General features: G+C 35.2%; 7 protein-coding genes across 12 annotated transcripts; 4 read left to right on the forward strand and 3 right to left on the reverse strand.

Annotated features, from left to right (window-relative positions):
• Positions 1 to 98: 98 nt before the first annotated feature.
• On the reverse strand, positions 99 to 2867 carry Pex13 (peroxisomal biogenesis factor 13). Its single transcript, XM_078182177.1, has 5 exons — positions 2415 to 2867; positions 1884 to 2150; positions 1373 to 1620; positions 1120 to 1299; positions 99 to 1025 (listed from the first exon to the last, which is right to left on the reverse strand). The coding sequence occupies exons 1-5, from the start codon at positions 2480 to 2482 to the stop codon at positions 652 to 654; spliced, it is 1137 nt and encodes a 378-aa protein (XP_078038303.1). The 5' UTR covers positions 2483 to 2867; the 3' UTR covers positions 99 to 651.
• A 2902-nt stretch (positions 2868 to 5769) lies between these two features.
• Rpl10 (ribosomal protein L10) lies at positions 5770 to 7057 on the forward strand. The gene is made up of 4 exons (XM_078182898.1): positions 5770 to 5869; positions 6015 to 6042; positions 6255 to 6560; positions 6676 to 7057. Exons 2-4 carry the CDS (start codon positions 6020 to 6022, stop codon positions 7004 to 7006), a joined length of 660 nt encoding a protein of 219 aa, XP_078039024.1. The 5' UTR covers positions 5770 to 5869; positions 6015 to 6019; the 3' UTR covers positions 7007 to 7057.
• Positions 7058 to 7634: 577 nt separating this feature from the next.
• Mrgn1 (Mahogunin ring finger 1) lies at positions 7635 to 10637 on the reverse strand. The gene is made up of 9 exons (XM_078182897.1): positions 10343 to 10637; positions 10052 to 10170; positions 9711 to 9976; positions 9481 to 9622; positions 9199 to 9402; positions 8896 to 9138; positions 8642 to 8802; positions 8304 to 8574; positions 7635 to 8009 (listed from the first exon to the last, which is right to left on the reverse strand). Exons 1-9 carry the CDS (start codon positions 10428 to 10430, stop codon positions 7833 to 7835), a joined length of 1671 nt encoding a protein of 556 aa, XP_078039023.1. The 5' UTR covers positions 10431 to 10637; the 3' UTR covers positions 7635 to 7832.
• A 286-nt stretch (positions 10638 to 10923) lies between these two features.
• LOC144470928 (pleckstrin homology domain-containing family J member 1) lies at positions 10924 to 12510 on the forward strand. 3 transcript variants are annotated; one of them, XM_078182528.1, is made up of 3 exons: positions 10924 to 11311; positions 11443 to 11843; positions 12175 to 12510. In XM_078182528.1, the coding sequence occupies exons 1-3, from the start codon at positions 11221 to 11223 to the stop codon at positions 12202 to 12204; spliced, it is 522 nt and encodes a 173-aa protein (XP_078038654.1). In that variant the 5' UTR covers positions 10924 to 11220; the 3' UTR covers positions 12205 to 12510. The 3 variants fall into 3 exon arrangements, with proteins under 3 accessions (XP_078038654.1, XP_078038652.1, XP_078038653.1); XM_078182527.1 differs by having other exon boundaries at positions 10953 to 10967; positions 11082 to 11311; positions 11443 to 12510; XM_078182526.1 differs by having other exon boundaries at positions 11443 to 12510.
• A 5219-nt stretch (positions 12511 to 17729) lies between these two features.
• Positions 17730 to 22505, forward strand: Ythdc1 (YTH domain containing 1). Of its 4 annotated transcripts, none has more exons than XM_078182669.1 (6): positions 17730 to 19288; positions 19653 to 20139; positions 20267 to 20483; positions 20605 to 20809; positions 20882 to 21161; positions 21237 to 22505. In XM_078182669.1, the coding sequence occupies exons 2-6, from the start codon at positions 19796 to 19798 to the stop codon at positions 21565 to 21567; spliced, it is 1377 nt and encodes a 458-aa protein (XP_078038795.1). In that variant the 5' UTR covers positions 17730 to 19288; positions 19653 to 19795; the 3' UTR covers positions 21568 to 22505. The 4 variants fall into 4 exon arrangements, with proteins under 4 accessions (XP_078038795.1, XP_078038796.1, XP_078038797.1 ...); XM_078182670.1 differs by having other exon boundaries at positions 17730 to 18998; XM_078182671.1 differs by having other exon boundaries at positions 17730 to 18825.
• Positions 22506 to 22584: 79 nt separating this feature from the next.
• On the forward strand, positions 22585 to 24025 carry LOC144471026 (carbohydrate sulfotransferase 11). Its single transcript, XM_078182675.1, has 5 exons — positions 22585 to 22942; positions 22999 to 23195; positions 23254 to 23373; positions 23433 to 23576; positions 23644 to 24025. The coding sequence occupies exons 1-5, from the start codon at positions 22712 to 22714 to the stop codon at positions 24023 to 24025; spliced, it is 1074 nt and encodes a 357-aa protein (XP_078038801.1). The 5' UTR covers positions 22585 to 22711.
• A 382-nt stretch (positions 24026 to 24407) lies between these two features.
• On the reverse strand, positions 24408 to 27204 carry Uba2 (Ubiquitin-like activating enzyme 2). Its single transcript, XM_078182668.1, has 8 exons — positions 26919 to 27204; positions 26530 to 26684; positions 26175 to 26462; positions 26032 to 26099; positions 25735 to 25953; positions 25428 to 25664; positions 24772 to 25358; positions 24408 to 24695 (listed from the first exon to the last, which is right to left on the reverse strand). Exons 1-8 carry the CDS (start codon positions 27060 to 27062, stop codon positions 24408 to 24410), a joined length of 1986 nt encoding a protein of 661 aa, XP_078038794.1. The 5' UTR covers positions 27063 to 27204.
• Positions 27205 to 27558: the final 354 nt, after the last annotated feature.

Below are 27558 nucleotides of genomic sequence, written 5' to 3' on the forward strand. Positions count from 1 at the left end.
TAACACAAACATTCAGGTTTCGACCAAGGCTTTGATACATCAAAATGTTGGGAACCTACCCACTCTAAGTAACATGACTATATTATATCACTAAATCATAAATTGTTTAATATAATTTATTTAAAAAGAAAACAATATTTATTTACATAACCAGTTAATTACAAATAAAAATTAAGTTTAACATAGAGACTTGTATACAAATTTAACAATAAAATAGAGACTATTACAACTACAATTACTGAAATCATCTATCACAGGATGCAGTATATACCTTGTTTACTAGATTCCCGTAAAATGGTTCATTTATTTTTATTTTAAATATTTACTTTATTATATATTATTGTAAATACATAATTTCAGTCATTTTTAAAATGTTTAATGTAGATAAATTTCCCACTTTTATAAATTTTTTTTTTATATAAAATTTTTACAATATTTGTATAGAATGTTCTTAATATTAAAGTTTCTTTAACCATTTTTGTTGCCGTTGCTTGAAAGTTGATTTAGAAACAATACCCCTGAACTAATATATTAACAAATATAAGACTTAAAATTATTAAAAATTTTATGGATTATTATTTTTCTTATTATTGTATGTTTCATATTTCCATATACATTCGACAACTTCAAAATATGTTGTGTATTAGTTTTTTAAATAGATTGTGTTTCCATATCAGTTGTAACATTTTCAGTTGTTTTAAAAATCTCTGAATTTTCAGTAGCATTTTTATAATTACTGTCGTTAGAAGATTTTTCTTCAGTTGCAGAAGTTACTTCATTTTCCTTCCGTTTCTTTAATTGTCCTATAACCTTGATATAATTATACGGAATGAGGCCAACGTTTGTATTGTCAGTAGCTCTGCACCATCCTGGCAAATTTTTTGGTTGTAGAGCTTGAGGTGCAAGATAAAGTTTCTGACCAACTCTTATACTTAATTCTTCACTGTTTGATGCAGTGAAATCATATAACACTGTTGCAACAAATACTGGTTGTTCATATTGATACCAATCCTTTGGATCCTTACCTACAATATATATATAAATGTTATTAATATTGTGTATATAAAATACAAAGTTTTATTTTTTTATAATAAAAAAAGTAGATTGTAGTTGTCAAACCTTTTACTTGCACGTTCCGAATACTATTTGTAATTTTATGAATTATATACGGTATTAAAAAAAGAACACTAAAGAGAAAAAGACCAGACCAGAAAGAAGAATTATTAACATTTTCATTTCCAATTTTTGAGATAGATCTTTCCCATAATTCATCATTCAGGGAACTTTCATCTTGAAAACCTGATGAGAAGTATTTAATATATGTACTAAAATATTTTAATAGTATATAAATAATAATTTTTATTAATCTTACCAGCTGTGCATGCAATTTTCTTGTATAACCATTTTAAAAGCCTAATTAAAGCAAAAGTATTAAACAATTGACTTATAGTTGAACGTAACCTTCCCACATTTTCAGCAACACTTATAATTGCCTTAAACGAATTTGTTAAAGTAAAATATGTTGATTCCAGAAGCATTGTCATTGATGAAAATGTTTGTAGTACTGTTTCAATTAATTGAAATGTTGGTCTAGTATTTTCTTCAAAGTACTGGAAGAATCTGTAACAACAAATAATTATATGCAGAAAAATCTATATAATATTTTCTATGAATAAATAGCCTTCTTAAGTTATTAATTAATTTTTTTAATAAACCATACTTTATAAATTTTTATAATTACACGGAAAATTCGACCATAATAAAAGTAAATTAAAACATATGTAAGCATTTATAAATCACAAATTTTAGTAACTTGTAAGTGATAAAAAGAATTTAAATGACTTAATAAGTATATTTTCAAGTGGTTTAAAATTATGATTTACCTATTTTCAACATCGCCACTAGGATTACTAAAAGATCCATAATTATTATAATTAGAATATGGACTATAACCATATGAACTATATCCTCCGTAAGCACTAGGTCCTCTGTATTGACTTCCATACCCATATCCATTATAATAGTTGGATCCGTACATTCTATAATCATTTATACCAGAATAATTTTGAACTGGTTGACGAGGTGGTATTGGTGGTGGATTTCCTGATTGATTGCTTATACCAGTAAATGGTACTGAAGCATTTGATAAACTGTAAATAATTTTATTATTTACGATAGTTGTATAAAGAGTAACAAGACTGTAAGAAAACACATTTTTTATGGAACACATAATTATTGAAATGATTTACAAATAATAATTGTCACTTTAAACCTTATTATTTTGTTAATAATACATTCTTTAGTGATGTATTCATACATTAATTTTACTATCGGGTATTGTACAGCTGTCTTATTTTTTTAATTGTATATCACTAATGCCCTTCACTAAGATGTCGTTTCGTTATAAACTATACCTGGATGTAAACTGCGGGACATTTCTCAACTGATTTCCAGTAATATTAATTAATCTTTCTGGCGCCATTGTATGTTATGACTTGTTTCTACTTTCCTTAATCAGATGTCCTGTACAAAGTACATAACCCCTCTACAAACGTAGAAAAAATTTCATTTGCATTTCGTGTGAATAGTAAATACATATGCAATGCTTGACAACTCTGAAGATTACTACATATCACCACAGACTTAAGATCCGTACAGACATTGCATTCAGTGTTTTCTATCTCAGGTTCTGAATTACCGACTCTGTAGAAAATGCTGTGACGCTATAGCGAACTTTACGTAAAGGGAATGATTAAACAGTAAACGACATTTAACTTCAGCAAAGACAAGTGTCCGTACACGTGTGAAGTAACTAAATTTACATTCTACGAAAACTATCGATGCCTTTGATTCTTCCCTGCTTATCGGCGATGGTACAGACTGGGGATCCGTACGAATACTAAATAATATAGAAATGGATTCCAAGCTACAATATTTTTTACTTGACAATATACTTATCTCATACTTTCATTAAATGATTGTGTGAACTTGTTCAAAAGTCTATTTTTAATTTTGTATACGATTAGTTACCTTTTTTAGTCTCTTGCTTTTTATGTACATATATTTTAAAAAAATATTTCAAGTAAATTTCACAGAATCTTTAATTCTGTATTATATATACATTCTTTTTATATTTTCTCTAATAGAAAAAAGTAGTATAATATTTAATAGTATAAATCATCGCATTGACAGAAACAAAGGGTACAGTTGCGCACAACGTATCGTAATCATTTTGTAAGCATAACGAAAATTTATTTGCAAAAGTCATGTTATAAATTACATCGCAGTACAGTTACTTTTAATTTATTTATTACATTAAGCACCGAAGTAGTTTTATATGACAGAATAAAAATATCAAATCAATACAATATAATTATATATTGTACTGTAGTCCAACAAATTTTTGTGTTACATATATTAATATTTCATTTATCGACCAATCCTTGAAAGTCTTTACGAGATTACGAGCTTCTCGATGACGTTTTCAACAAATTCACTTGTGTCTATTCTTTAGAATAGTGCTGCGTTTTTCATTATATCCTAAATATAACATAGCAAACAGCAGTATAAATTTTAATAAAACAAAATAATCAAACATTATCGTAAAAAATAAAAGTGACAGCAATCTCTCTCGACCGATTTTCAAAAACCGTGAAAGAGATGTTATGTCACGGTTATGTTGACTACGAACGCAACTTATACCTTACAAGTACCTTTGTGTCCTCTCATTGAACCCATTGATTCGATACTTCAATCGATTCATTTATATGTATAGAAAAATTTAGAGTGCGCGAACTAGCGAGAAACTCAACGCGTTTCTCTTTATAAAGAGATGTTTGGATTCAAACGGGAATATCCTAAATAATTTACTGATGTAAAGTAAATGCTTACTGACATTGTTTCTGGTAAATTTGCCCTCTTACTTATAAAAGAAAAATCAGTAACCAATTGACAACTATGGCTGGATCACCTTTTTCGAAATCAGCGAGTGAATCACAGTTTGTTTAAAATAGACCTATGAATTATGTTACCGGTATTTATAATTTTAAATGTGCAAATTTAACGTCTAAATAACGTTGTTATTTAGTTCCAGAGCACATCGAGATAGATATTTACCTAAACATTTGTATTACAGAATTAAAAGACTACAAGTCTTCCGTGAACGAAGCTTTAGATAACGATATGCCCAAGGATATCCTAAATACCGAAAATTTTGAATATCCGAGAACAAAGGATTGATTTATAGTTCTCTGAATTTTTTCTATTAAAGAAAATATAAAAAGTAAATATATTTACTTTCTTCAGTGCTTAGTGTAATAAATAAATCAGAAGTAACTTTTTTTCAGACAAATTTTCGTTGTATGTATTTTCGTTCATGCGATGACACATGGATATTAATAATCCGACAATATTTTTATATGAAATATTATATTCGTGTCACATTGCAACAAATGCTACAAATACCAATTATAATTTCGTACCTAATAAATGAATGTATCGAAACGATTACGGCATTGATATCCATACACTTATAATATCCATATTAAGCATTTAATATCAATTTGGAATGCACAAAATCGCATACGGCAAAGAAAGGATCACATTCGTCTTTTCTCTCTCTATTCCCGTAATTATCCGAAATGATTCAAATTATGACAGAGGCAAACTGCATTTGACAGAGGCAGAGAGTATTTTGGGAGACTGTCTGAAATGTGCTGCATAAAAGATCTCAGAAATGAGATTCGATGATGTTGTATATTTCATAACAGTTTCCGAAAATGCTCTGTCTCTGTCATATGCAGTTACACAGTAATGGATTCTAATCCTGCACATATTTGTTACTCTCTAAGCTGACACACATCTCCACCATTTTAATGCATTTCTAATCCACAGTGGATTTTGTCTCTGCAGTTAATCGACAGCCAATCATAGTAAAGAACATTTCTATGTTAACCCTCATTAACTGTGTTGCGTAGCTATGGATGCGATTTGGGGAATTTGGCTGATTCGGATGCCCGTGAAACACAAAAGCGCTCTGCTTGTGTAGGGCTTGTAAAAATTAACTGGCTACACAAAAATCGTCTTTAATCAACTTTATTTCCTGGATTAACGATGTTGTCTTCAAGCCTTCAAAATAAAGTCTGTCCATATTTTCCCGAGGAATCGAGTTTTCTTCCTGTGTTCCCTCTGGTTTTTCTTCCCTTGTCCAATAGAAAATTGGGGTCCTTTAACTGGATGCTGATTTGTCGGATGGCCCGTCTTCCGCGGAAACTGATTAGCGCGCCAAAACAAAAAATGTGTTGCGCGCGATGATTTTTGCCTGAGGGCCGCGCGCGAGAGAGAGGTCCGAAGGAAAGGTTCAGAACCGAGTATCATATGACCGGGTCCTCAACCGAGAATTTATGACTTCCTGTCTCGAAGGCCTCAGGTTTCGACTCGTCTTGCAAGACAAGGGACGATCGTTCGAGAGGCTACTTGACTTTTCCTTTGTTGCTCAATTAGCTTTGCTCAATAAATTCGTATTGAAGATTCCGTGAGAATTCTCTCTCTCGCTATCTATTTACCTATTCTAAATTATTACATTTGAACTTCCCTCCTATCGGCATCAACTAAGTTTATGATTTGCATAACTGGAGATATACAGGAGTAGGTCCCACTATTATGATTCGGAGCTTTGATCCAAGATAATGATATGAGAGTCTATGAACTAGCCCTAATCTATCGAAACTGTATCATTCCACCGCAGATGGCGCTGATATAAGAAATTCTCAAATCATCTCTGCACAGAGGACTCTTAATTTAATTTTGTTCTGTGCCTTAGTTCAGAGTAGTAGCTCCTTTCTTGTTTGACATCGCATGGCATCGTGAGGTAAATGATTTTATCCGCTTATTAAAATCCAAAAATATCCCAAAATATATTAAACATCACTATACTCTATGCTCATACAATTTTTTAAATAAATTTTCACAAGTGTTCTATACCTATATTACTACTATTTTTTCTTTTTTAATAGTCAATATGGGGCGCCGACCAGCAAGATGGTACGTAATAGAATATCTATGTTTTGAATTTTATTAAAGTATTGGTAGAAAACATTACATAAGATGTTTTATAATTTTTCATTCTATAATGATGCGTGAAAGCTTTTAAATATTTACTGTTTTATAAATCATGAGTTAGGTTAGAAACGTTCGTTTGACTTATATTAGTTCTTCCTTTGCCCAATCTAAAATATTTATCTTCTTTATTATAGTTATCGTTATTGTAAGAACAAGCCGTATCCAAAATCAAGATTCTGTCGTGGTGTACCGGACCCAAAGATTCGCATCTTCGATCTTGGGAAAAAGAAAGCGTCGGTGGAAGATTTTCCATTATGTGTGCATTTAGTGTCTGATGAATATGAGCAACTTAGTTCAGAAGCACTTGAAGCAGGACGTATCTGTGCGAATAAATATATGGTCAAAAATGCTGGAAAGGATCAGTTCCATATTCGTATGAGACTTCATCCATTCCATGTTATTCGCATTAACAAAATGTTATCATGTGCTGGAGCTGATAGGTGTGTATATGATACTAAATTAATTAAAGCTTCTATAATTTCTATAATTGAAAAAACATTAGAAAATTAAATGCTTGTAACCGAATTTGATAAAATTTTGTTTATTACATACAAGGCTCCAAACTGGAATGAGAGGGGCTTTTGGTAAACCACAAGGTACTGTTGCTAGGGTACATATTGGACAACCTATAATGAGTGTGCGCTCATCAGACCGTCATAAGGCTGCTGTTGTCGAAGCACTGCGTCGTGCCAAATTTAAGTTCCCTGGTCGTCAGAAGATTTATGTTTCAAAAAAATGGGGATTTACAAAATATGATCGAGCAGAATATGAAGAACTTAAAATAGCTGGTCGTCTTGCTCCAGATGGTTGCAATGTTAAGTACTTGCCTGAGCATGGTCCTTTGGATGAATGGAAGAAGTTCAGGAAGATTCTTGCTGCTGCGTAAAGAACAAATAATCTTTTTGACTTCAATTTCATTAAAGAAATTATATATAAACACGTGGCATTAATTTTATTTTACACTTAATATTTTTGGAACGGATGACAGCTTTTGATGCTATCAATAAATTCAAAGTTGCAAGAGAAATGTCAGGCAATTTGAATTAAAGGCTTTGTGCAACGAGATAAACTAGGAACGTATTAACATAAAAATATCACTGCAATATTCAAATTACTGGTGCCGTTCCGAATATGTTACTACCCTTTCACATACTAGTTCCATTGATCCTTAACTTATTTGATAAGATAGCTAAAAGATCTGTTCTTTTACAATCAGGACACCTTCGTAAAAGTATAACTGTGTTAATAGATTGATGAAATTTTGTTTATTAGTAGCAACATTTTAAAAAGTTAAGTTTATGTATTGTAACATATTGCCAAAATTTTCTCGAATTTCAGAAACTTACAAATACGCAATATTTTGCACAAGTAACTATAAAAAACAGAATTTATTAAAATTTTTAGCAACTCTATTTATTAAATTAAATTAGTGCTTTATAATAATACAGACTCTATAAAGATTAAAAATTAGCAATGTATACTAAAGGCGAGTATGTAAAGAACAATATAATGAATACTAATTTTTAGTATTTATTTGTATCGAAAAAAGGAAAACAGGTTCCAATCTTATTCAATTTACATGTAGTAATGTATTATTTACAATGTAAAATTATATTGCAGAATTATAAGCAGTTTTATGTTACAAAAAGCAATTGAGTTAAATATACATATTGAAAACATACGATTAAACATTTCTTCATAAACATAATTCTTTAGTGAGAATGACATGTAGCATCAGTATCATTCTCATTTTCTGTGTTTTGAATTTCATCGTCAACATCTATGTCACATATTCTATGATTATGGGTATCAAGTGCTTCTGTACTCGTTGCTGCATCCAATAAAGGAGATAGTTTTTCTGCTTCACTATCGTCATCTTGTCCTTGTCCCTGTAAATAATGTTTTACTTAATAATTTGTGATAAATTAATATTAACTTTTCCACATTGTTCAGGAAATTGGAATATTTATAATTTGAAGACATAAATTTGTTTCACTACGGTCAATTCTGGAAGCTGTCGACCTTAAATTAATTTATATACTTTTGTAAGACAAAATTACAATTAAAAGTGTCCATCTATTTGTAGGTAAAGTCGAACCAAACAATGTCCAAATGTTAAATATTGTATTTAAACTGTTAGAGAAATTAATGGAAGTACGAATTTATAAACATCAATAAATTACCTCGTAAAGAGAAATAGATTGTTTTTCGTTAACAAGTCTAAGAGTATCTCGAGATTTTAAGGAAGATTTTTCGCGTATATGCCCGGAAGATTTTATCCTCATTCCTGGAGATCGAGTATGTAGGTCTTTTTGCGAACCTGAATGTTCGTCTCTAGCCAATAAGACCGACATTCGAAATTCTGGAGTGGGACATGCAGTGCCACTTGACCTAGCAGATGTATCTACTTCTTTTGAAGATGCATGTTTCAATACAGGTGTACGTTCAACAGATCTATTAAATAAAATATTTAAATTAATTAAATTATAAAATAAGATAAGTAATTTGTAAAGTATTTTACCTATTTAATGCTTCAGCTGCTTGTATTGCACTTGCTGTATCTGTATCAGGTGTATCTGGAGATTCTGGTGCAAGAACAGCAGTTCTTGGAATATATGGGCCATTTAATGCTTCTATCAATGATACAGCCTCATAACCAGATGGAATATTTTCACAACTTCCCTAACCATTTAACATTTTATATTAGATAAATGTTATTAAATGTAAAAAAATTTCTTAAACAGCAATCATGAATATGTAAAAATGAGTATTAACTTCTGGTAATGGAGGGTTTGATACAACGGCCCCAGTTGATCTCTGTAGTGCTTTGATCTGAAGCAGAGCTCTAAAAGGAGCACGACATATTGGACAATTGTTGGCTTGGTATCGAAGAGAATCGGCACAACCATTACACAAACATAGATGTCTACATGGTAATATTAATGTGTCTCGCACATCATACATACAAATAACACATTCTGATCCATTATCATCTGTATCTTCATCACTACCTTGTTGCTACAACAATAATTGAAGAAAATAAATATAATTTAATATAAAAATGGCTTTTATTCATACCTTAGCATTTTCAGCATTTTTATTTTCTATACCATATATTTCTTGAAGTAAATAACAAAGACCATCAACATAAAGCTTTTGTTTAAGTGCTTTTAATACATATGTTCCATCTGAATGTTTTTCAACAACTGCAATTGTTGTGTGAGATTGTTTTGGTTCATCTGAGCCTTCTTCTGCTACACAATGGATTGCTATTGGTATTATCTACAGATAATTACAATTATTATATAGTAGTTCAAGGGATATAAGGGCATAGTATAAACATATTTTGGAATTACATACTTCCCTATCAGCATTATATAACAAATCTTCCTCATTATATGCTAATGGATCAAATACGTGTGATGTTTTTGAAAATAACTGATTTGCACCTTTTTTGAAGTAATATGTTTCAGAGTTCATTGAGGAATCTCTTGGTGTATAACTGTAAATAATCATATTTGTATATGAAATATATTGTCTTATAAATAGATTTTTAATGCTATGATTTCATTATTGAGTTAAATACATACGTAACACCCTTTGTTGTCACCTCTTCAGTGCAAAAATAATATATTGTAATTGCACATCGTACATCACAGTCAAATATGAATTCAATATTATAACGACTTGATTTTTTATCAATATCACCATCACCATAATGTTTTAAATTATGACATTGAGGTGAAGCAGAAGTTTCATCAACATTACGAACTAGTCTCAATGATTCTCTTCTTATATTGACTAAACTTTTTAACGTTTTTGTAGGATCATTTGCTAGTGGAGGTGGATACGGAAACTAAAATAAAAATTACAGTTTTAAACATTATTTCCTACATGGTTTCTTATGATAATTCAATATCATATGTCTTACAGGTGTAGGTCTGCTTCCTAGAAAATTCAAGTCAGCATTTTCTCCAAATAAATATGCTTCTGGTTGAGGTGTATCGAACCTCTCACCACCCATGATGAAGTGGCTACCAAAGTAGCTCCCTAATAAAAAAGATGTATCCTATACAATGTATATTCAAAGAAATAATGTCTGAAATTAATACTTTAATAATTGATTAAAATATTAATTTATTTAGTTTCATATATTATAATATTTCATAGTAATTTTTATATTACAATGTTAATGTTAACGTGTGTATAATTTAATACGAACCAGACCGAGGAGGGTATTTGTATGCATGATTTGAAACGATATCAACTTCTTCTACGCCAGCATTCTGTCGACTGGTTAGCGCTCCCATCACTTAATTATATAAAAAATAATTGTAAATCGCCACTATGAAGCGAATTTTACAGATTCGTATAATTTAAGCATGTATTTTTTCTAAAATAAACTCATAAATAGTAAATACTAAAGTAAACCATCCATTCTTAAACAAAGATCTTAGTTATTTTCAGTAAAATTTGACAAATAATTTGTCTAGTTGACACTTGCAATCTTTTGTACATATGTGAATGAACAGTATGAAATAGCATGCATATCCATTTTACAGGCTGACCAATCTTGTTTACGTACAACACATTGTTATTATTTTTGTAAACCTTAAATAATTAATCCAATAAATTTAATATTAACATATACTTCATTCAGAAACGTTTTTACAAAATAGAAATTTTTATACATATATTAAAGTAACACTGATTAGCTATTATAATAATTTTTTAAAATTTAAGTAATTTTCGTGTTTCACAGACTGCCATAGTAAAACGCGCCCTTTCAAAATTTCGCTTTACCTTATTAGAATGTATAATGGCAGATGATATTACATCAAGTCAGGGTATTTTATTAAATGTATCTTCTACTAAAAATATCTGAACAATTAAAGTGAATATAAGATGAAAAACAAAAAATGGATCACCTAATATTGAATTATTACGTTTACTGTTGGCAGTTCAGAGATTATAACCAAACTTTTTAATGACTATAGTGGACTTGATCGACAATATGATGAATCGTATAGATATTATAACTGTGCGATAACATTTGTATTACGCAGTAATGTTTTAAGGTGCAAATAATTCTTGATCATCATGAAATTTAATGAGAAAGAACTGGCAAAGGCAAGTAGTGGCCCCGCTGATCTAGAAGGTCGTTTAAATCATAAACGAGCGCACAAATCAGGTTAGTTTATTTAATAGCTTATTAATTCGTTTGAGTCAATTTTATGCTTATTAACCTATAACTGTTAAAAAGCTGCTCATTCCTATATTACCCTAATTTTGTTGTATGTTAGTTACTGTCTCTTTTTTTAGGATTCAAAGAAAAATGGTTTAAATTAAGGTACAACTTGCTATTCTATTTTAATATTAACGAATTAGGACAAATTGATACAAAGCAGCCTGCTGGAGTAATTGTTTTAGAAAATTATAGCATTAATATTGATAGTGCAACAGAAGGAGTATTTGCATTCAGTATAGCATTTCGTGATGAACATGACAAGAGACATGTATTGAGTGGACGTTCAGAATCTCAAGTAGAACAATGGGTGAATGCATTAAAGCAAGCCAGTTATGAATATTTGAGATCACGATTGATAGTGCTTCAAGAAAAATTACGCAAGAAAACTGGGAAAGATCCCTTGCTTATGTATCCAAGGAATCAAGGTATCATTAGAAATGAGGCATGGGAGTCTGCATCAAGTTTCCGATCTCATGTACGTTCCTTTACAACTTCAGTTGTAACGTCAACAGCAATAAATACAGTAACAAAAGAAGTAAATTTAATTGAATTTTAAGTACAATAATTAATTTATGTCAATTTTTTATTAAATCTCAAAACTGGAATTTTATTCAGTTGTATAAACACTTCATCAAAGTACTGTGACTTATTTTGATATTATAAAACTGTTTATGCAGGAGCTGTTCAGTATAAAAAGATCTCTAACGTAACATTAATAACTTTTTCATTCATATAATGACAGAAAATATTTTAAGGTTAACTTGAGTTTTCTAATCAGGCCATACATTTTCTTATTTGTATTACAGCTGTATTCAGATGAAACAACCTGTATATAAAGCTGCAATATAGCATAAAATTATTGCAGACATGATAAGTTTGAACATTTATTTATTGTAGCTAATATATAATTTATGCAGTCTATATTAAATGTCTAAAATTGTATAAAATTATGTACCACAAGTTTCATTATTTATTGATATAATTAAGATATATTGTGTCTGAAGTATTAGATTGTATGATACACACATAATACGAAAACAATATTTGTACCTTTAAAATAATTTGTATTAGTAATAAGAAAAATGCAATTGTAAGATTATTATACATTATCTGTGTAAAAATGTATTAAGTATTCATATACCAAATACTCTCTATAATTTATATTGTTTATATATTATTTTAATAATAATTACTATTCTATTTATATAATACGTATTTGTAATATTATGACGAATAAAACATATTTTTGTAAGTAATATACTAAGCAAGCCTACTAGATACCTTTGTAAGTATTCTAATTTCATGTCAGAATTTGATTACTAACAATTACATAATATACTTTTTAAGGCTGTTGTCATGGGTAATGTAATAATGAATTTAGGCATTTCATAGTGAGATTCAAAATAACAAAAATGTCAAGCAAAAGGTTTAAAACAAGTTGGTCGCTCAAGATGTCAAAATAACAGAGTGGTTTTAATTGATACAGATTCTTAAAATTTTGTTTACAACTTTTTTTATCTTAATATTTAGTTTAAATAGTCAAAAGTCAGTTTACAGAACAAACATATACTGAATACAAAAGTATACGGTTTTAAGTGTTACATAATACATTATGTATCATTGTATGTATCTTACATATCAGGCTTTTACATATTATTACGAATAAAAACAATTTTTAATGTCTGATATAGTTGATATTCATACATGTAAAATAATTTTATTCAACACTGAACAGCGTTATTTATAAATTAATAAATTCAATAATAATAATTATTCATGAATCTTTAAATTAATGGAAAACAAAACTATTTGCTGAACCTTTAAATCAGCATTTCATTATGTAAATATATATTGTTTATATATAATTCAGTTTTATAAAAGTTTTTCTCGAATAAAAAAAAGAAAATTAATGTTTAGGCACAAGACATTATTACAATTTTGAGAATCTTCCGTTGGCTTAAATCATAGACTTAGAAAATATGTAGGTAAACAGTAATGGTAACCTACTTCAGCAAGATTCTTTTACTCCCTAAGCTGGTATGCACATGATTTTAATTTTACAGCAGTGAATCGTCATTCAATGGGAGCAATGCAAATTTCACCCACCCGGATCCACGACCTAGGGGGTGGCCGTGACCGAGACCGTCTATAAAACCAGACGCCCTTGGTCTTCGCAGGGGCTGTAGTCAGCCCCAGGCCGTGGATCTTCTCGACGACGGTTGCCACCGCGGCCTATGCGCGTCGGATAGTCCTCTCATGGGAGGGCCCGACGGTGACCACTTGCGTGTCGTCTGCATAGCAGACGAGATTAGCCCCGTCGGGCAAGGAGGCTTCTAGGACCGAGTTATACCCGAGGTTCCACAATAGGGGTCCTAAGACGGACCCCTGCGGAACCACTCGGTCCACCTCTCTCCGAATCCTCCCGCACCGGTCAGGATATTCGATACACCTGTCCCGCAGGTAGTCCCCGATCACCTCCCGCAAGTAGGGGGGCACTTGATGGCGAAGCAGCGCCCCCCTAATGGCGGACCAGGGCAGGGTGTTAAAGGCGTTGATGATGTCAAGCGACACCGCCAAGAACACCCCACCCTGTGCCACAGCATCTTCCGAGAGGGATTTAACGCGGTCGATTGCGTCTATTGTCGAACGTCCCCCTCGGAAGCCAAACTGACAGTCCGCCAGATTGGGGCCTACCCGGGACAGATGCTGGACGAGGAGGGCAGCGATGATTTTCTCAAACATTTTGCCGTCTCATCCAGCAAGCATAAAGGCCGGTACGCGGAGGAAGAGTCCGCGGGCCTTCCCTTCTTCCTTAGGAGGACCATCCGCCCCTCCTTCCATATGTCGGGGAATTTCCCCGACTTTAAAAGGGGGGTGTACAGAGATCTCAAGTGTTTTAGCCCCGTAGCCATTTCGCAATCCCGGTCATCTCCTCCTCCGTGACCTCCAATTCGGAGGCCCAAGGGTGGACCCCCGCCTCGTGTACAGGTGGAGACACCTCTGCGTCAGCGGGAAATAATCGGTACCACCGTACCGAGCAATTGAGGGTCCAGGCTCTCTGTCACTGGAGGGCTCTCTGTCACTGACTCCCATGGGGCTTTCGCTCGCTTAATGGCCCGTTGCAGGGTGACTACTAACTCTCTGTATCGACGATACAGCTGGGTAGCCAGTACTTCGGCGCGCCGCCGTCGTCGACGGACGCGAGTGTACTGACATCGCGCGATCACACACTCAGCGCGCTTTTCCTCTAGCTCGCGCGACCACCAGTACACCGTCTTTCGCTGGTGGGGTCTGTCCCGGGGCATGGCAACGACGCAAATTGTTGTCATTGCTCCCCGGAACCATTTTGCTTCCGCCAGTCCGTCGACTGGCCTGGCCGATGTTGTTGGCCAGGCCACGGCGTGGGCTGCCGTCATCAGAGCGTTCTGGTCCAGGTGCTTTAGCGACCACCGCGGTGGTGGCTTCCCATCACCTGAGCTATGACGGGGTGTCGTCCTCGGGGCGGCAGAGAGGTCGCACACTATGTATCTGTGATCTGACAGTGTCCCGACCTCTTCCGCCACCCTCCACTCCGTAATACAGCGTGCAGCCGGGAGCGTTGCCCATCAGAGGTCTCCGATGGAGCCCTCGTTATGTCGCACGCACGTATGGACCGAGCCCGTGTTAAGCAACACGAGCCCGAGTCCCATCGCCCAGTCCAGCACCTCCCGGCCCCTCGAGTCAGTCCTGGCGCACCCCCCAGCCGTGGCTTTGGAGTTGAAGTCCCTCAGGACCAGTACCGGACAGGGTTGACAGCTGGAGATACATCTCCCTACCCCGTCCAGGCACTGCTCAAATATCTCGAGAGGCCAACTCGGAGGCGCGTATATTGCCACCACCGCGATGTCGCCCCATTCAACATTCAGGCTCTATACGGCTTCGCTGCGACGGCCAACCCTGCGGGGCCCCACTAGTTCCGACCTTCCTCGATGTCCCCTTTTTGGGGGAAGTAACAGCTGAGGCTGTTGCCTTTGCCCCAGCTGTATTTCTCCCCTCGACTTCGGCGAGCACTGGCAGGGCACGCCGAAGCGGTGTCCGGCCGGCTTGCCCTCGTCTGAGCAGACGGGACATTTTACCGCGGCCGAATACCCGCTGGCCTTATGGTTAAGGCCGCCACACAAATAGCAGCGGCCAGACCGGTCCTCTGCTGCAGTGCACCGCTGTCACGTATGGCCCATTTCAAGACAGCGGTAACACTGCAGAGACCGGGCGCTGAGAGCCTCCACTATCGCTCGGGTCCAGCCAACAATTAACCCGCCAGCGACCGCAACTTTACGAGCGGCTGCGGCAGGGCAATGGACCCAGAGAGTGCCTAATCCGGAGTGAGATGACCGGATAATACCGGTCTTCACCTCTCCCACGGTGTACCCTCCTGCCTTTGCAACCGCAGAGACAATCTCCTCGGGGGTGAATGAATCTATGAGGCCGGGCACCCTGAGCTCGGCCCGTTTAACTGGCCACGCGACCTTTACCCCCGTACCTGCCAGTGCTTCCAGTGCCTCGAACTACACGTCCTTCACAAACACAAAATTCACATTGCCCTCATTACAGAAACCTGGCTCACCACATCCAGAAACCTCGCAGTATCAGGATATCTCGGGAAATACAGGGAGTCGGTGGTTGCCCTGCAGCTGGCCATCAGGCGAGCGAAAACCCAGACATGGAAGGACCTCCTCGGCTCGTTGAATCGAGATCCTTGGGGGCGCCCGTATAGGATTGTCATGGAACGGTTTCGTCCTTAGACGCCTCCTATCACGGAGATCCTTGAGCCCCAGCTTCTCGGGAGGGTCGTGGTCGCCCTATTTCCACCATGTGCGGAGGCGTCCCTACCTTATCCCGAGACGGAGGACCACGTATGGTCCCCCGAATTGGGGGTCACCGAGGAGGAAATGGCCAGGGCTGTCAGATGGCTCCGGGGCAAAAATACCGCCCCGGGGCCAGACGGAATACCTGGCCGCGACTAGGTGCTCGCCATGAGCGTCCTGGGGACGAGGCTCATGGCCCTTTACACGGCGCTGCTCTGGTTGGGGACATTCCCCGACCTGTGGAAGCTCGGTCGAATGGTCCTCTTAACCCTTTCGCTACGGGCGGGTTCTCCGCCGCGGTACTTCTGCTGAACGGAGGGCCGCGACATCACTGCACGCTACGCAACGCCGATCGTCAGCGAGAATACCGCGGCGGAGAACCCATGCTGCTGAGACTGATTGCCGAGGTACATCGATTGCTAAGCAGTTTGTTTATTCAGTTGTTAGCAGTAAATGATACAAAAAACATTATCAGTGTATGCCCAGAGTCAGAAACTTGCGTAAAACGGTTGGACGCAATAGATCATTGGTATCTGGCGGAGAGCCACTAAAGTGGCCCGTAGTACCTCAGTGACATCTTGCGGAGAGCCACTATAGTGGCCCGTAGTACCTCAGTGACATCTTATGAAAGGCCACTATAGTGGCCCGTAGTAGCGAAAGGGTTAAAAAAAGGAGGGGAGGCCGGCGGAGTCCCCTTCCGTGTACCGGCCAATTTGCCTTCTGGATGAGGCGGGCAAGATCTTTGAGAAGATCGTTGCTGCCCGCCTCACCAGATACCTGACCCGAGATGGCCCCGACCTGGCGGACAGCCACATCGGCTTCCGAGAGAGACGGTCCACGATAGACGTGATCGACCGCGTGGTGCGGTTCATGATCGTGTACGGGGCCCCAGTATGGGCCCCAGCGATCCTGGCTGGTCGGCGTAGGAGACTTAGAAAGCTTCTACGCCGGCTGCAGAGACGGATGGCAATCCGCCAGGTGACCAGGAATTAGAGACCATATTACACTCTATCTAACCCTAATAAAATGTTTAACCCTTTTAGTACCGGACGAAAAAGAGGTGCCTATGCGAGAATAACCGGCCGAATTTCACAGTTTTACTAGGGTTTGGGAAAATAATCATAAAAACCAAACGGGAAACAATATTTACATAATTCAAAAAGCAGTATACTAAGGATGAAACAGAGAACAAAACAATGACACTAGTTTTTCTTTACTCGTTTAAAATTATATAAATAACAAAGGTAAAAGTCTCCATAAGAAAAAGTAAACGTTGAGTTCTCTCTTTCAAAACGTATTTGCGCATACAAGAAGCCATCTTTCATCATAATTCTATATAGACCAATTATTATGAAGTATATATTTTGCATTTATGTAACATCTAAATATATTTTGCTATTATGTAACAAGATAAACAATATTACATAACAAAAATAAAAGAAAACTGTTGAAAAACGTCTCGGTTTTTGTCACAAAAGAACGTCACAGTACATGGGTTAGAAACTCTCTCTATAAAAGTCAAGCAAAGACTGAAAGAAGGATCTTAGCCACGACGAAGTCGTGGCATACGAACTCTCAGATAACTATCATAAACAGTTCAACTTGGGGGCTAGAAGAGTGTCTGGCGTCGAGTGTCCATCTTATCGCTCCAGCGTAAACAGGGTCCCAGCACACTCCGGTATAGAATGTGTAAAATGTCAGACCCAAATCGGTTTACAAATTCTTTGTCAACGAAATTTGATTATTTACAATCAAATTAGATCATTTATAAATTTATTAACAGATAAAGTTGTCTCGCAATGCGAAGAATAAGACGTTATTACACGCACGACGATATATCGTCGTTGGCACTTTTGGCAAGTGTAGCAAACGACGATATATCGTCGTCCGGCACTAAAAGGGTTAAATATGACTCTCTCCAGTGATTTGACTGCGTATACCACTTGATGCAACACATGCGACATTTGCAGTCCAGTTCCTAATAAGTCAGTCTAATGCAGAACTCCCCACGTGTAAGCATCCGTTACCAAAAAGAATAAAGTTAGTTGAGGTTATACGAGCACGTGTTTCAATCATCCTCGTTCAGTCATTGATTCCCTAGTTCCCAGAGATTCCACGTACAGAGGACAGAATACCGTGTGAATCCGCCACACCTACCAAGATGGCGGATGGTTCAGATTCTCCTTACGTCTTTAGTACCCCCTCGTCCATAAACCAAACGGTAGATACTTTCCTTATCAGTCCTTATGGTCCGTGATCGTATATCACCTTCCTATCGATCCTGTTGTACACGTCACACAATGGACGCTACTGTGGTTTACGCTTCCGTGAAGAAAGGATCATTTACTGTGGTTTTATGAAGAGACGCGGAATCCCTTGTGCGAATCTTCAATCTATTTCGTGCGGGAGAAGTCGTAGGAATTGTTGTTGTTAAACGCATGCGATAATTATTGAGCATTCTTGCGTGAGGTGCGAAGTGTGTTAAAGTGAAGAACGAGTGTGCACGTAAGTGTGTACGAGCTGCCTACAAGGGCTTCTAACGTCCAAGGACTTATGTTTGTAAACCATGAACTATTTTCCATAAAATCAATGGCGAGAACGATGGTCTCGAGAGTATGTTTTGTGGTGCTGATGTTGCTAGTAAAATTACTATTCGCAACGGACTTTTCCTAGGCATAGCCTCCGCGTTTTCAAAGACTGCAATAAATACAGACGTCAAACAGGCGCGATGTGTTGTTTTGTCTGACGTACAGAAAAAAAACATCGACGACTCGTCGCCTTCATACGTAATAAGCTACAAAAAACTCACATTTTAACAAGATTAAACTGTCTGTTTAATAATAAACTTTTACGTCTAAAGTTTGAAAATGACACTTATTGTGTTTCATAGAGCTACAGGAATTGTGCACTCCGTTTGATTGCAAAAAGGAATCTCTACAGTTCAAAGCATACTATTTAATTTTTGCTTGTACAAGGGACATTTATATTCGTGAATTTAACAGAAAAAAGAGAAAAACAAAGTTGTTTTCCTTTGTTAAACATTGTTTTGGGTGAAACAGAAACTTTTACGTATTAGGTATAATTTATATCTACCAAAAGCAAGATATACTTGCTAACATTGTAGATATATGTATATGTATATTGGAAACTTTTATAAGACTTATAAACATTTTAATTAAACAGCATAAGGACAATCCTAAAGTCAAAGTTTTCAGCGAATGGACTTTTTAAATCTTTTATCACAGTGACTTTAAATCGGATTTTATGTGCAATCTTCTGAACTTTCCTCCTTATATGATAAAAATGTTACCGCATTGCTTTCTACCATATAATTGTCATATGACATACCAGATCCGTTCGAATATGATATTATTCTCGGACAAGTATCACAGCCCACTGGATATCCATCTAGTAAGCCCTTTTTTATATTTGCGTTTCAGAAAAGGTTTAAAGGCGCCAGAACTGCATTGGCTTTACGCAAGAGAGCCCGAAAAATCCAGAAGTACAAAGCCTGGATGACGGGACAAGTGAAGAGATATTTTTGAGCATTAGTGAAAGTGAACATCAAATTAATAGTGCAACTATGGACAATAATACCGACGGAGACAACTTAAATCTGAGTTGTGGAGAAAATGACATAGTAGATGAATTAAAAATTGCTGCTGATGAGACATACGATACACGTAGTGAAGTTTCATCTAGCAGTTCAAATTCTGATTCTAGTCAGCCTAGTATAAGCTCTGTTTCAACAAAGTCCTCACGTGGAGACAATAAACGTAATAGAAAAAACAGGGGAAAACGTGCTAGATCAAGGGATTCCAAATCATCCAGTCCTGAAACAAAACGTGCAAGGTCCAAGGAGAATAAAGGAATTGCCAAGAGCTACGATTATGCTACAAAATTAAATTACTTATTTAGGGATGCAAGGTTGGCTGCTTTTATTACATATGTTTCCATTATTTGTTTTTAACTTGTTAGTTACTGTACTTGTGAATGTCTAGATAAGCACAATATTATAAATGCCAAGGACGTGTCTTAAAGTTCTTTTTATTAGATTTTTCATCATTAAATCAAACAATGCTGAGAATGTCACATTATCAAAAGCGAAAGGAGTATGGAGTACATTGCCCCAAAATGAAGCCAATTTGAATCAAGCTTACAGGGAGTCCAGAAATGTCCTTTTAGTGTTTTCTGTAAAAGAATCAGGAAAATTTGCTGGCTTTGCACGACTTAGTACAGAATCTAGAAGAGATGGAGCACCCATTTCTTGGGTTTGTATACATATATATGTGTTTGTCTATGCGTGCACGCGTGTGTATATAAAATTGTACAGAGATAATCTTAGAAACTATTATTTAATGTTATATTGTATGAAATTTGTATAAATTCTAGGTATTACCTCCTGGATTATCAGCTAAAGCTTTAGGGGGTGTATTCAAAGTTGATTGGATATGTAGGAAGGAATTACCATTTACAGCAACCTTACACTTATATAATCCATGGAACGATGGTAAACAGGTAAAAATCGGACGAGATGGACAAGAAATAGAACCAAGAGTTGCAGAGGAATTATGCAGATTGTTTCCAGAAGATGAAGGTAATTTGAAACTCTCAATTTTCTGCAGCACACTTACTCTATTAATAATTTATTTGATAATATATATTTCAGGCATTGAAATGACTCCAATTTTGAGGAAGTCAAAGGAAGCGGCGAAACATGTTACAAAATCATCTCGTTCGTATCGAGATAATAGACCTGTAAACAACAGTTCTAGATTTTTACGGTCAAGGGGTGGTAGAGGACGTAGGCTTTTCTTAACTTCACGATCTCGTTTAGCTTCTTTAGCCAGAGGATCTCACTTAGCTGGTAATGATCATAGAGGATCCAGGGATCATCACCATCATCGATATGCTTCCTGGTTTAATAGAGGAGATTCTCCTTACTCAAAGTATAATACTCAATTTAAAGTCACTTCATCAACTCAAGCGTTATGCTAAAAATTTAATGGTCATCAACCTTACAGGGGATATGGTAGTCCTGGATTAGGTGTAGCTGCAGCAGCAGAAGCATATGTTGCAGATTACATGCGCACCATGCAGCATCAGTTACCTCCATTACCTCCTTATGCTGTACCCCATCCTTATGACTCTTTACCTCCACCACCGCCACCGCCCAGGTATTACGATGGTCTACCATTACCACCTGATTACAGTGCGGCTGCTTCTGCACTTGAAAAACGCAGCTACGAGAGAAGTGTAGACGAATTTTTATGGAGAACAGCGAGTCGACATAGTCGACACAGTGATCATCGATCCTCTCGGGATCACCATCATAGATATAGGGACCGTAGATAAGAAATTTTTTACATTATCCTCATCCATTTATTTCATTTCTCAACTCATGCACACCTTGTAAGGGCTTTCAAAAGAATCACGATACTTATGATTACATAATAGACAACAACTCATCGAATCAATCGAAAGTTTAATTAATGTAGTGATTAAAAAAAATGGTTTTAGATTTATTACTATATAATATACATTTGGACAATGTAATTTTTAACATAATTATAAACACTATTGTGTTTTAATAATGAATCAATTGATTCAAAGACATCTAACTGCTTGAATCGTGTAATAATTAATACATATTTATATATGTATATTTAGTTTCTCTTTCACATAATATTATGTAGTAGTACAAGAAAGTAACGAATAAGTGAAGGATGAAAATTGTTTAAAGAGTTAAAAAATGATTCACAATTGATCCAATATTATTTGCATTTAGCAGTAATATATGTACTGTTCGCTGCAGCACGTAATTTACTGTTAAATTTCTTATACGATTTATTTTTTATTTATATATTTTTGTAACTCTTGTAGCTATATCTGATACATCATTGTTATAGAAAAATAGAAAAAATAATAATCAATTGTGAATCATTGAGAATATTGATAATACTGATTTTTCTATTCGTATTTAAATTTTCCATAATCAAATTTGATAAGATGTACCATTTTAACATAACTAGATCACTGCCGTAGATTGGAAACTTTACTTTTGCAGCAAATTAATTATTCTTTCCGTTAATATAAATAAAATTTTATAATGAAAATTTTGTAAGAAGCGTTTACTTTTAAAGAGAATATTTTTGTCATGATTAATAATACTATCACCATTATCATTACTATTGCTTATTTACAGAAGCAGCCTAACATCGTGATTATGTACCGAAATCATTGATTTACATGTTTTTTGGCGCTATTTCGTAGTAAAGTGCAAGATGCATATATTCGTTTCGTTTTATTTTTTATACATCCTTCCTTATCAATGTAGTCGCAATTAAAATAATGTCTTCACTAAAAAAAAAAATGAAGACCAAAAAACAATGCAAATTGGAGATAAATCTTATCTTTCATTCCACCCCCGCAGACAATTCAAAGACGGAAGTTTCAATCTCATATCTATCTGTGAGGATGCTCACATCCAGTTTGAATTATGTCGTTTAGAGTACAGTTTATAAAATGTATGGTGTGTGTCATTTTATATATTATCGTTTGTTTTATTTGGTTAAGGATGAAGCACCGTTCTAATTTTACGATACAATCCGATTTACCCCTTTTTGTTAATCAATCTAAGGAAAAATATATAATCTTACAACAAACAATTACGAAGCCAAACAACGGTTCAGAACGTGATGAAATAATTAGTGACCTGATTGACTCACAGGTAAACGAATTGAAACCTACAGTAAACGCATAATAATAATGAACTTGTTTTACTAGGAAAGCATACCCTTATTGCATCAAATTTTAAAAACATGTAACAAATACAATTTAAAAATACCATTGAAAAGAAGACATTTTTTATATGACTCTGAACGAAAATCTGTATATTGTTGGATTCGTAAGATTGCTTCCACGACCTTCACGAAATTGTTTTCCGACATGAAAAATCGTCAAATTACACATGATTATTACAGGTATTGCCAATTTATTAATTCAATAAAATTGATACTTTATCTTGCCAATCTCTCGCAGAGAAGTCGACTTTTTGGCGCCAAAAACTCAAGGAGAACTCTATCGCATTTTAAACGATAAGAAGATATTCAAACTTTTAATTGTACGGCATCCTTTTCAACGGCTTGTATCGTCATATAGGTACATATTTCCTTCTACAATGCATTTTATTTCTATTATTAAATATTTGTATATTTCAGAGATCGTATAGAAGACAATTCGAAATATACAGCACAAGCGTGGATTTATGCTAAAAAGATTTTTTACCTTACAAGACCTGAACTTTTTCGTTCCAACATAACAACTGGTGATTTTCGAGAAAGAGTATTTACACACGACAGAAGGTACTATTTCGTGTAACAAAATCTTAGTAGCATTTAATCAATGAAATTTTTGTATGAATTTCCTCAGATTGAAGTTAATACCAACTTTCAAAGAATTTACGCTGTGGCTACTTCAAAGTTCAGAACAAGATGATATTCACTGGGATCGCTATTATACACATTGCAGTGTGTGTAACATACGATACAATTATATTTTGAAGTTGGATAATTATACATATGAACAGATAAATTATATTTTTTCAAGATTAGGATTAGATCAGAAGAATACATATTTACCGAGACTGGAAAAAACTCGAGGAGGCTACACTAATTTTGATACTACATGTACATATTTCCAAAATTTAACACAGGATATCATATACAAATTGTACGAAAGATATAAAATTGATTTTGAAATGTACAATTATGATTTAAATCGATACATATTTTGTACAAATAAAAAGAATTAATTGTTGCGTACTGATCGAGTTATGAGTAAGGATAGATTATAGTACCAAAAAGTATTTATTTTTTTTCATATAAAAATGTATGGTACACTCAAAATTATATACCAGAAACATAAAATTACGCATTTTCATAAATAGTCATAAGGAATACAAACAAAATAATCGTACTGAAACGTAACTTCGATTGACAACCACTAAAAATTACATTTTCTATTTTAATTCGGAATCGTACTTATAAAATTAAACGCATCTCGACTATTGGAATTCGTATGTATATAAGTATTTCGTATAAACATACATTTAGTTTTAGGTAAATTAGGATACTGTTTCTCAATATTTGAATTTGTATATCTAAATATGTTGATTCAGATTAGATTTTATTAATTTACTGCGAGGTAGCTGTCGACTGTATGTTATCGTCATGCATAATGACACAGTCATCATCTTCCGATAGTTTATGTTTTCGTTTTGATATTGCAGTAATATTGCTGGTATCGTTATTCACATCGTTTTCAATTATACATATATCATTATCATCTATATCATTAACTTCTACTTTCCGTTTCTTCGGAGAAGCCACATCCGGCATTCCAATTTTACGTTTCTTTGCAGTCTCTGTTGCAACATCAGCTTCGACAATCGTTACATTGTCATCGGATTGATAATCCACCGCCTAAATACAATTGTGAATTAATAAAACGCATAAATTTAACAGATGTATTACATTTGTATAACAAATTTTTACTTACCAGACCATTCGAAGTAGATGGTTTTGCTAAATCATTTTCCTTTACAGGCTTTAGATCCTCCTCATCTACTGAGATGAGGAAATCGGGACTGTTACTCTTTACGTTTGGTCGTTCTCTATAGACCACAATTACAGTTAATGAATAATTTTGATGAAAATCATCTACCTTAAGAATAGTACCGTCTTTAATTCCTAATTGTTCTAAAATTTTATCATTATTTCCTTCGGTTTCTCCTTCTTCGCTACTAATAACAATTGTACCGGTACCATCTATCCAGACATCTGGAGCGACCATGTTCAATCTATTCTTTAATACTACTTCATCCAATTCTTTGATTGTCATCTTAGATGTATCAACTGCTAATACAACTTGTGGTGTTGGAGCGCACACGTAACATTTTGAATTCGGTGGATTTACGTTCTTTTCTGGAACGAGCAATTGATTACGGTGATTCATTTTTGAGCGTAAATATACAGATCTACACGCTTTTAATTTATCTTCCAGAACACAAAAAGCATGAAGAACGACAAGACCACCTACTATCGCATTTGTAGTTGCGATTGCTGGAATTATATTCCCTGCCATTGCTATAAAAAAAAAAACAATAAAATTCCATTGTTATATTTTTTTTAACTTGTAAACAACTAGTTACTTACACTTTATATCAAATCTGGTCTTTTGAGGAATACCAAAAATGTGAGCTCTTATGTTGGCACAAGCTGCTACGAAATCCATTGAACTTTGATCATCTTTATCCCAAACAAGATTTTCTTTGGAAGCTGCTTTACTCAAGTTTTTTATTGCTTCAGAAAATATGGATCCACATTTCGAAATGCTCCATCGTTGTTGATCTTTTAATCCAGGTTCATTTACTTCCTTACTACATCCTGGTACTATATTATAAAAAGTTATAACATAAATGTATTGATCAACTGAATCATTCTGATGATCTATGTAACAAACCTCCATCTGGTAGCTCTTTCCAATTCAAAGGTGTGGGAGGTCTTCTCTTCTTCCACAGATTATCCATACTAAGCAAGTATTTTATATCATCATGGAATAGTTTTGTGAACAGCTTTTCTGGATCATAGTTATTTTTTTGTGCCCAAGCCCTTGTGGATACTCTATCAATATTTCCTTTATCATTCGATTCGGAATTCAAAGCACCATCACCTGCTGTGTCTGTATTACAAAAATTCCTGTATATAGATTAATGCATCAAAATTTTTGTAGATATTATTATAAGCATGTTAACACTACCTGCTGCTTCTGGATCAGCAGTATCTGGAGAAACATCTTGATCAGGATCTTCCTCACCAAATAATTGACTACAAAAAATCCAAAAGTGTTTTCTTAGATTAATCTATATATTTATAATAGAGACTACTAATTTAGAAACCTACTTGAATAAGTGCTTAGCCCATACTATACAGTGGATAGGTTCGCTGGGAGTATTTCGTATTGTACAGCCAGGATAAGTTTTTTGTGCAGCTTTTGGGGTACATTCATAGCATTGACTTAATCCTTTTTTAATAAGTTCTACTTGGCCTTCGTAACCAGCAGTGCCAGATTCAATTAAAGGTATATCTGCTGCTAAACACATTCGATTCACATGATTTCTGGCTGCTCGATTGTCAAGAGCATTCATAACCAACTTGAATTTTTTGAAAAATGATACTCCATAATCAGGGCTATAAACAGAGAGGTGTATTTACCATAAATCATTAAAAAATTATACACATGTGTAAAGATACTTACGATGTAATGCTGTCATGATAATGAACTATTTTTGCATCAGGGTTAAATGTCTGTGCAGTTTGTTTTGCAACAAGTGCTTTTGATTTTCCCACGTGTTTCTTTTGGAATAAAAACTGTCTATTTAAGTTACTTACGTCGATCGTGTCTAAATCAATCTAAAAACAAAGTATGTTTATTTATTATTCATACGTGCAATTGAGAATAAATTAAGTAAAATGAAAGAACGGATTTTATGCGATAATATTTATTACAAACTCATAACATAATGAAATGAAAAGAAGATAATATGAAAACCGGTTTGAAATTCTCAATATCAATGCATTCAAGTAAAGGAGGGAAAATAAATAGGTTAGCACAACGCTACAACTTATCGGCTTTTCGGTGCTTACGATTTCGATGTCGGAGAATCCTGTCATAACAAGATTTTTAAGTATTTCGCATCCAATTCCACCAGCACCCACGATGAGCACTTTACTTTCCAATATTGCATGTTGTAAATTATCATTGAATACTCCGTTGATACTAGCCGCCATTTTTTAGACTAAATGTGAAAGCCTAAATCCCAATTCCAACAAATGCCGCTAATATCCGCTAACTGCTACGAACGAACAAACGACTGAGCACTGAACTACTGAAATCCATGTGCGAATGTGCACTCTTTTTGTGTTGACTAACTCAAAGTGTATGTTTCGTCTTTGTTCTGATTGGTTAGCAAATTGTTACTGTACACAGCTTAAGCATGTACGTTATCACGTTTCATGAGCGACGCGAACATAGTCACTAGTTTATATTACGACCCCTCTATTAAACTATACGCTCTCAATTAATGGCGACAGGAGGGAAGTTCGAATGTAAATACAGATTTATATCGTATATTTATATAGAGATACTGTATCGCCCGAGAGGAATAACTGAAAATATCTAAGGATATAATGAAAGAATTCCCACGAAATTCATCATCGAGCCTTTTCTTTCTTTAGCGAGACTAATCGAGGAATATAGACAATATCACGTCGCCTCTCGTAAGAT

This window comes from Augochlora pura, chromosome 6 (assembly GCF_028453695.1).
Source record: "Augochlora pura isolate Apur16 chromosome 6, APUR_v2.2.1, whole genome shotgun sequence".
Classification (NCBI taxonomy): Eukaryota; Metazoa; Arthropoda; class Insecta; order Hymenoptera; family Halictidae; genus Augochlora; species Augochlora pura.

What these genes read in the sequence shown, in the direction of transcription:
- Rpl10 (XM_078182898.1), top strand. Translation starts at nt 6,020, where the DNA reads ATGGGGCGCCGACCAGCAAGATG. An exon ending in GGGCGCCGACCAGCAAGATG is followed by an intron (nt 6,043 to 6,254) that starts GTACGTAATAGA and finishes TCTTTATTATAG; the next exon opens with TTATCGTTATTGTAAGAACA. An exon ending in TCATGTGCTGGAGCTGATAG is followed by an intron (nt 6,561 to 6,675) that starts GTGTGTATATGA and finishes ATTACATACAAG; the next exon opens with GCTCCAAACTGGAATGAGAG.
- Ythdc1 (XM_078182669.1), top strand. Translation starts at nt 19,796, where the DNA reads ATGGACAATAATACCGACGGAGACAACTTAAATCTGAGTTGTGGAGAA. An exon ending in ATGGAGCACCCATTTCTTGG is followed by an intron (nt 20,484 to 20,604) that starts GTTTGTATACAT and finishes TATAAATTCTAG; the next exon opens with GTATTACCTCCTGGATTATC. An exon ending in ATTGTTTCCAGAAGATGAAG is followed by an intron (nt 20,810 to 20,881) that starts GTAATTTGAAAC and finishes TATATATTTCAG; the next exon opens with GCATTGAAATGACTCCAATT.
- LOC144470928 (XM_078182526.1), top strand. Translation starts at nt 11,221, where the DNA reads ATGAAATTTAATGAGAAAGAACTGGCAAAGGCAAGTAGTGGCCCCGCT. An exon ending in TAAACGAGCGCACAAATCAG is followed by an intron (nt 11,312 to 11,442) that starts GTTAGTTTATTT and finishes CTCTTTTTTTAG; the next exon opens with GATTCAAAGAAAAATGGTTT.
- Pex13 (XM_078182177.1), bottom strand. Translation starts at nt 2,482, where the DNA reads ATGGCGCCAGAAAGATTAATTAATATTACTGGAAATCAGTTGAGAAAT. An exon ending in GTCCCGCAGTTTACATCCAG is followed by an intron (nt 2,151 to 2,414) that starts GTATAGTTTATA and finishes AATTATTTACAG; the next exon opens with TTTATCAAATGCTTCAGTAC. An exon ending in AGTGGCGATGTTGAAAATAG is followed by an intron (nt 1,621 to 1,883) that starts GTAAATCATAAT and finishes TTGTTGTTACAG; the next exon opens with ATTCTTCCAGTACTTTGAAG.
- Mrgn1 (XM_078182897.1), bottom strand. Translation starts at nt 10,430, where the DNA reads ATGGGAGCGCTAACCAGTCGACAGAATGCTGGCGTAGAAGAAGTTGAT. An exon ending in CAAACCCTCCATTACCAGAA is followed by an intron (nt 8,803 to 8,895) that starts GTTAATACTCAT and finishes TTAAATGGTTAG; the next exon opens with GGAAGTTGTGAAAATATTCC. An exon ending in AATCTATTTCTCTTTACGAG is followed by an intron (nt 8,010 to 8,303) that starts GTAATTTATTGA and finishes CATTATTTACAG; the next exon opens with GGACAAGGACAAGATGACGA.
- LOC144471026 (XM_078182675.1), top strand. Translation starts at nt 22,712, where the DNA reads ATGTCGTTTAGAGTACAGTTTATAAAATGTATGGTGTGTGTCATTTTA. An exon ending in ATTACACATGATTATTACAG is followed by an intron (nt 23,196 to 23,253) that starts GTATTGCCAATT and finishes AATCTCTCGCAG; the next exon opens with AGAAGTCGACTTTTTGGCGC. An exon ending in CGGCTTGTATCGTCATATAG is followed by an intron (nt 23,374 to 23,432) that starts GTACATATTTCC and finishes TGTATATTTCAG; the next exon opens with AGATCGTATAGAAGACAATT.
- Uba2 (XM_078182668.1), bottom strand. Translation starts at nt 27,062, where the DNA reads ATGGCGGCTAGTATCAACGGAGTATTCAATGATAATTTACAACATGCA. An exon ending in GATTCTCCGACATCGAAATC is followed by an intron (nt 26,685 to 26,918) that starts GTAAGCACCGAA and finishes CTTTGTTTTTAG; the next exon opens with ATTGATTTAGACACGATCGA. An exon ending in CATCTACTTCGAATGGTCTG is followed by an intron (nt 24,696 to 24,771) that starts GTAAGTAAAAAT and finishes AATTGTATTTAG; the next exon opens with GCGGTGGATTATCAATCCGA.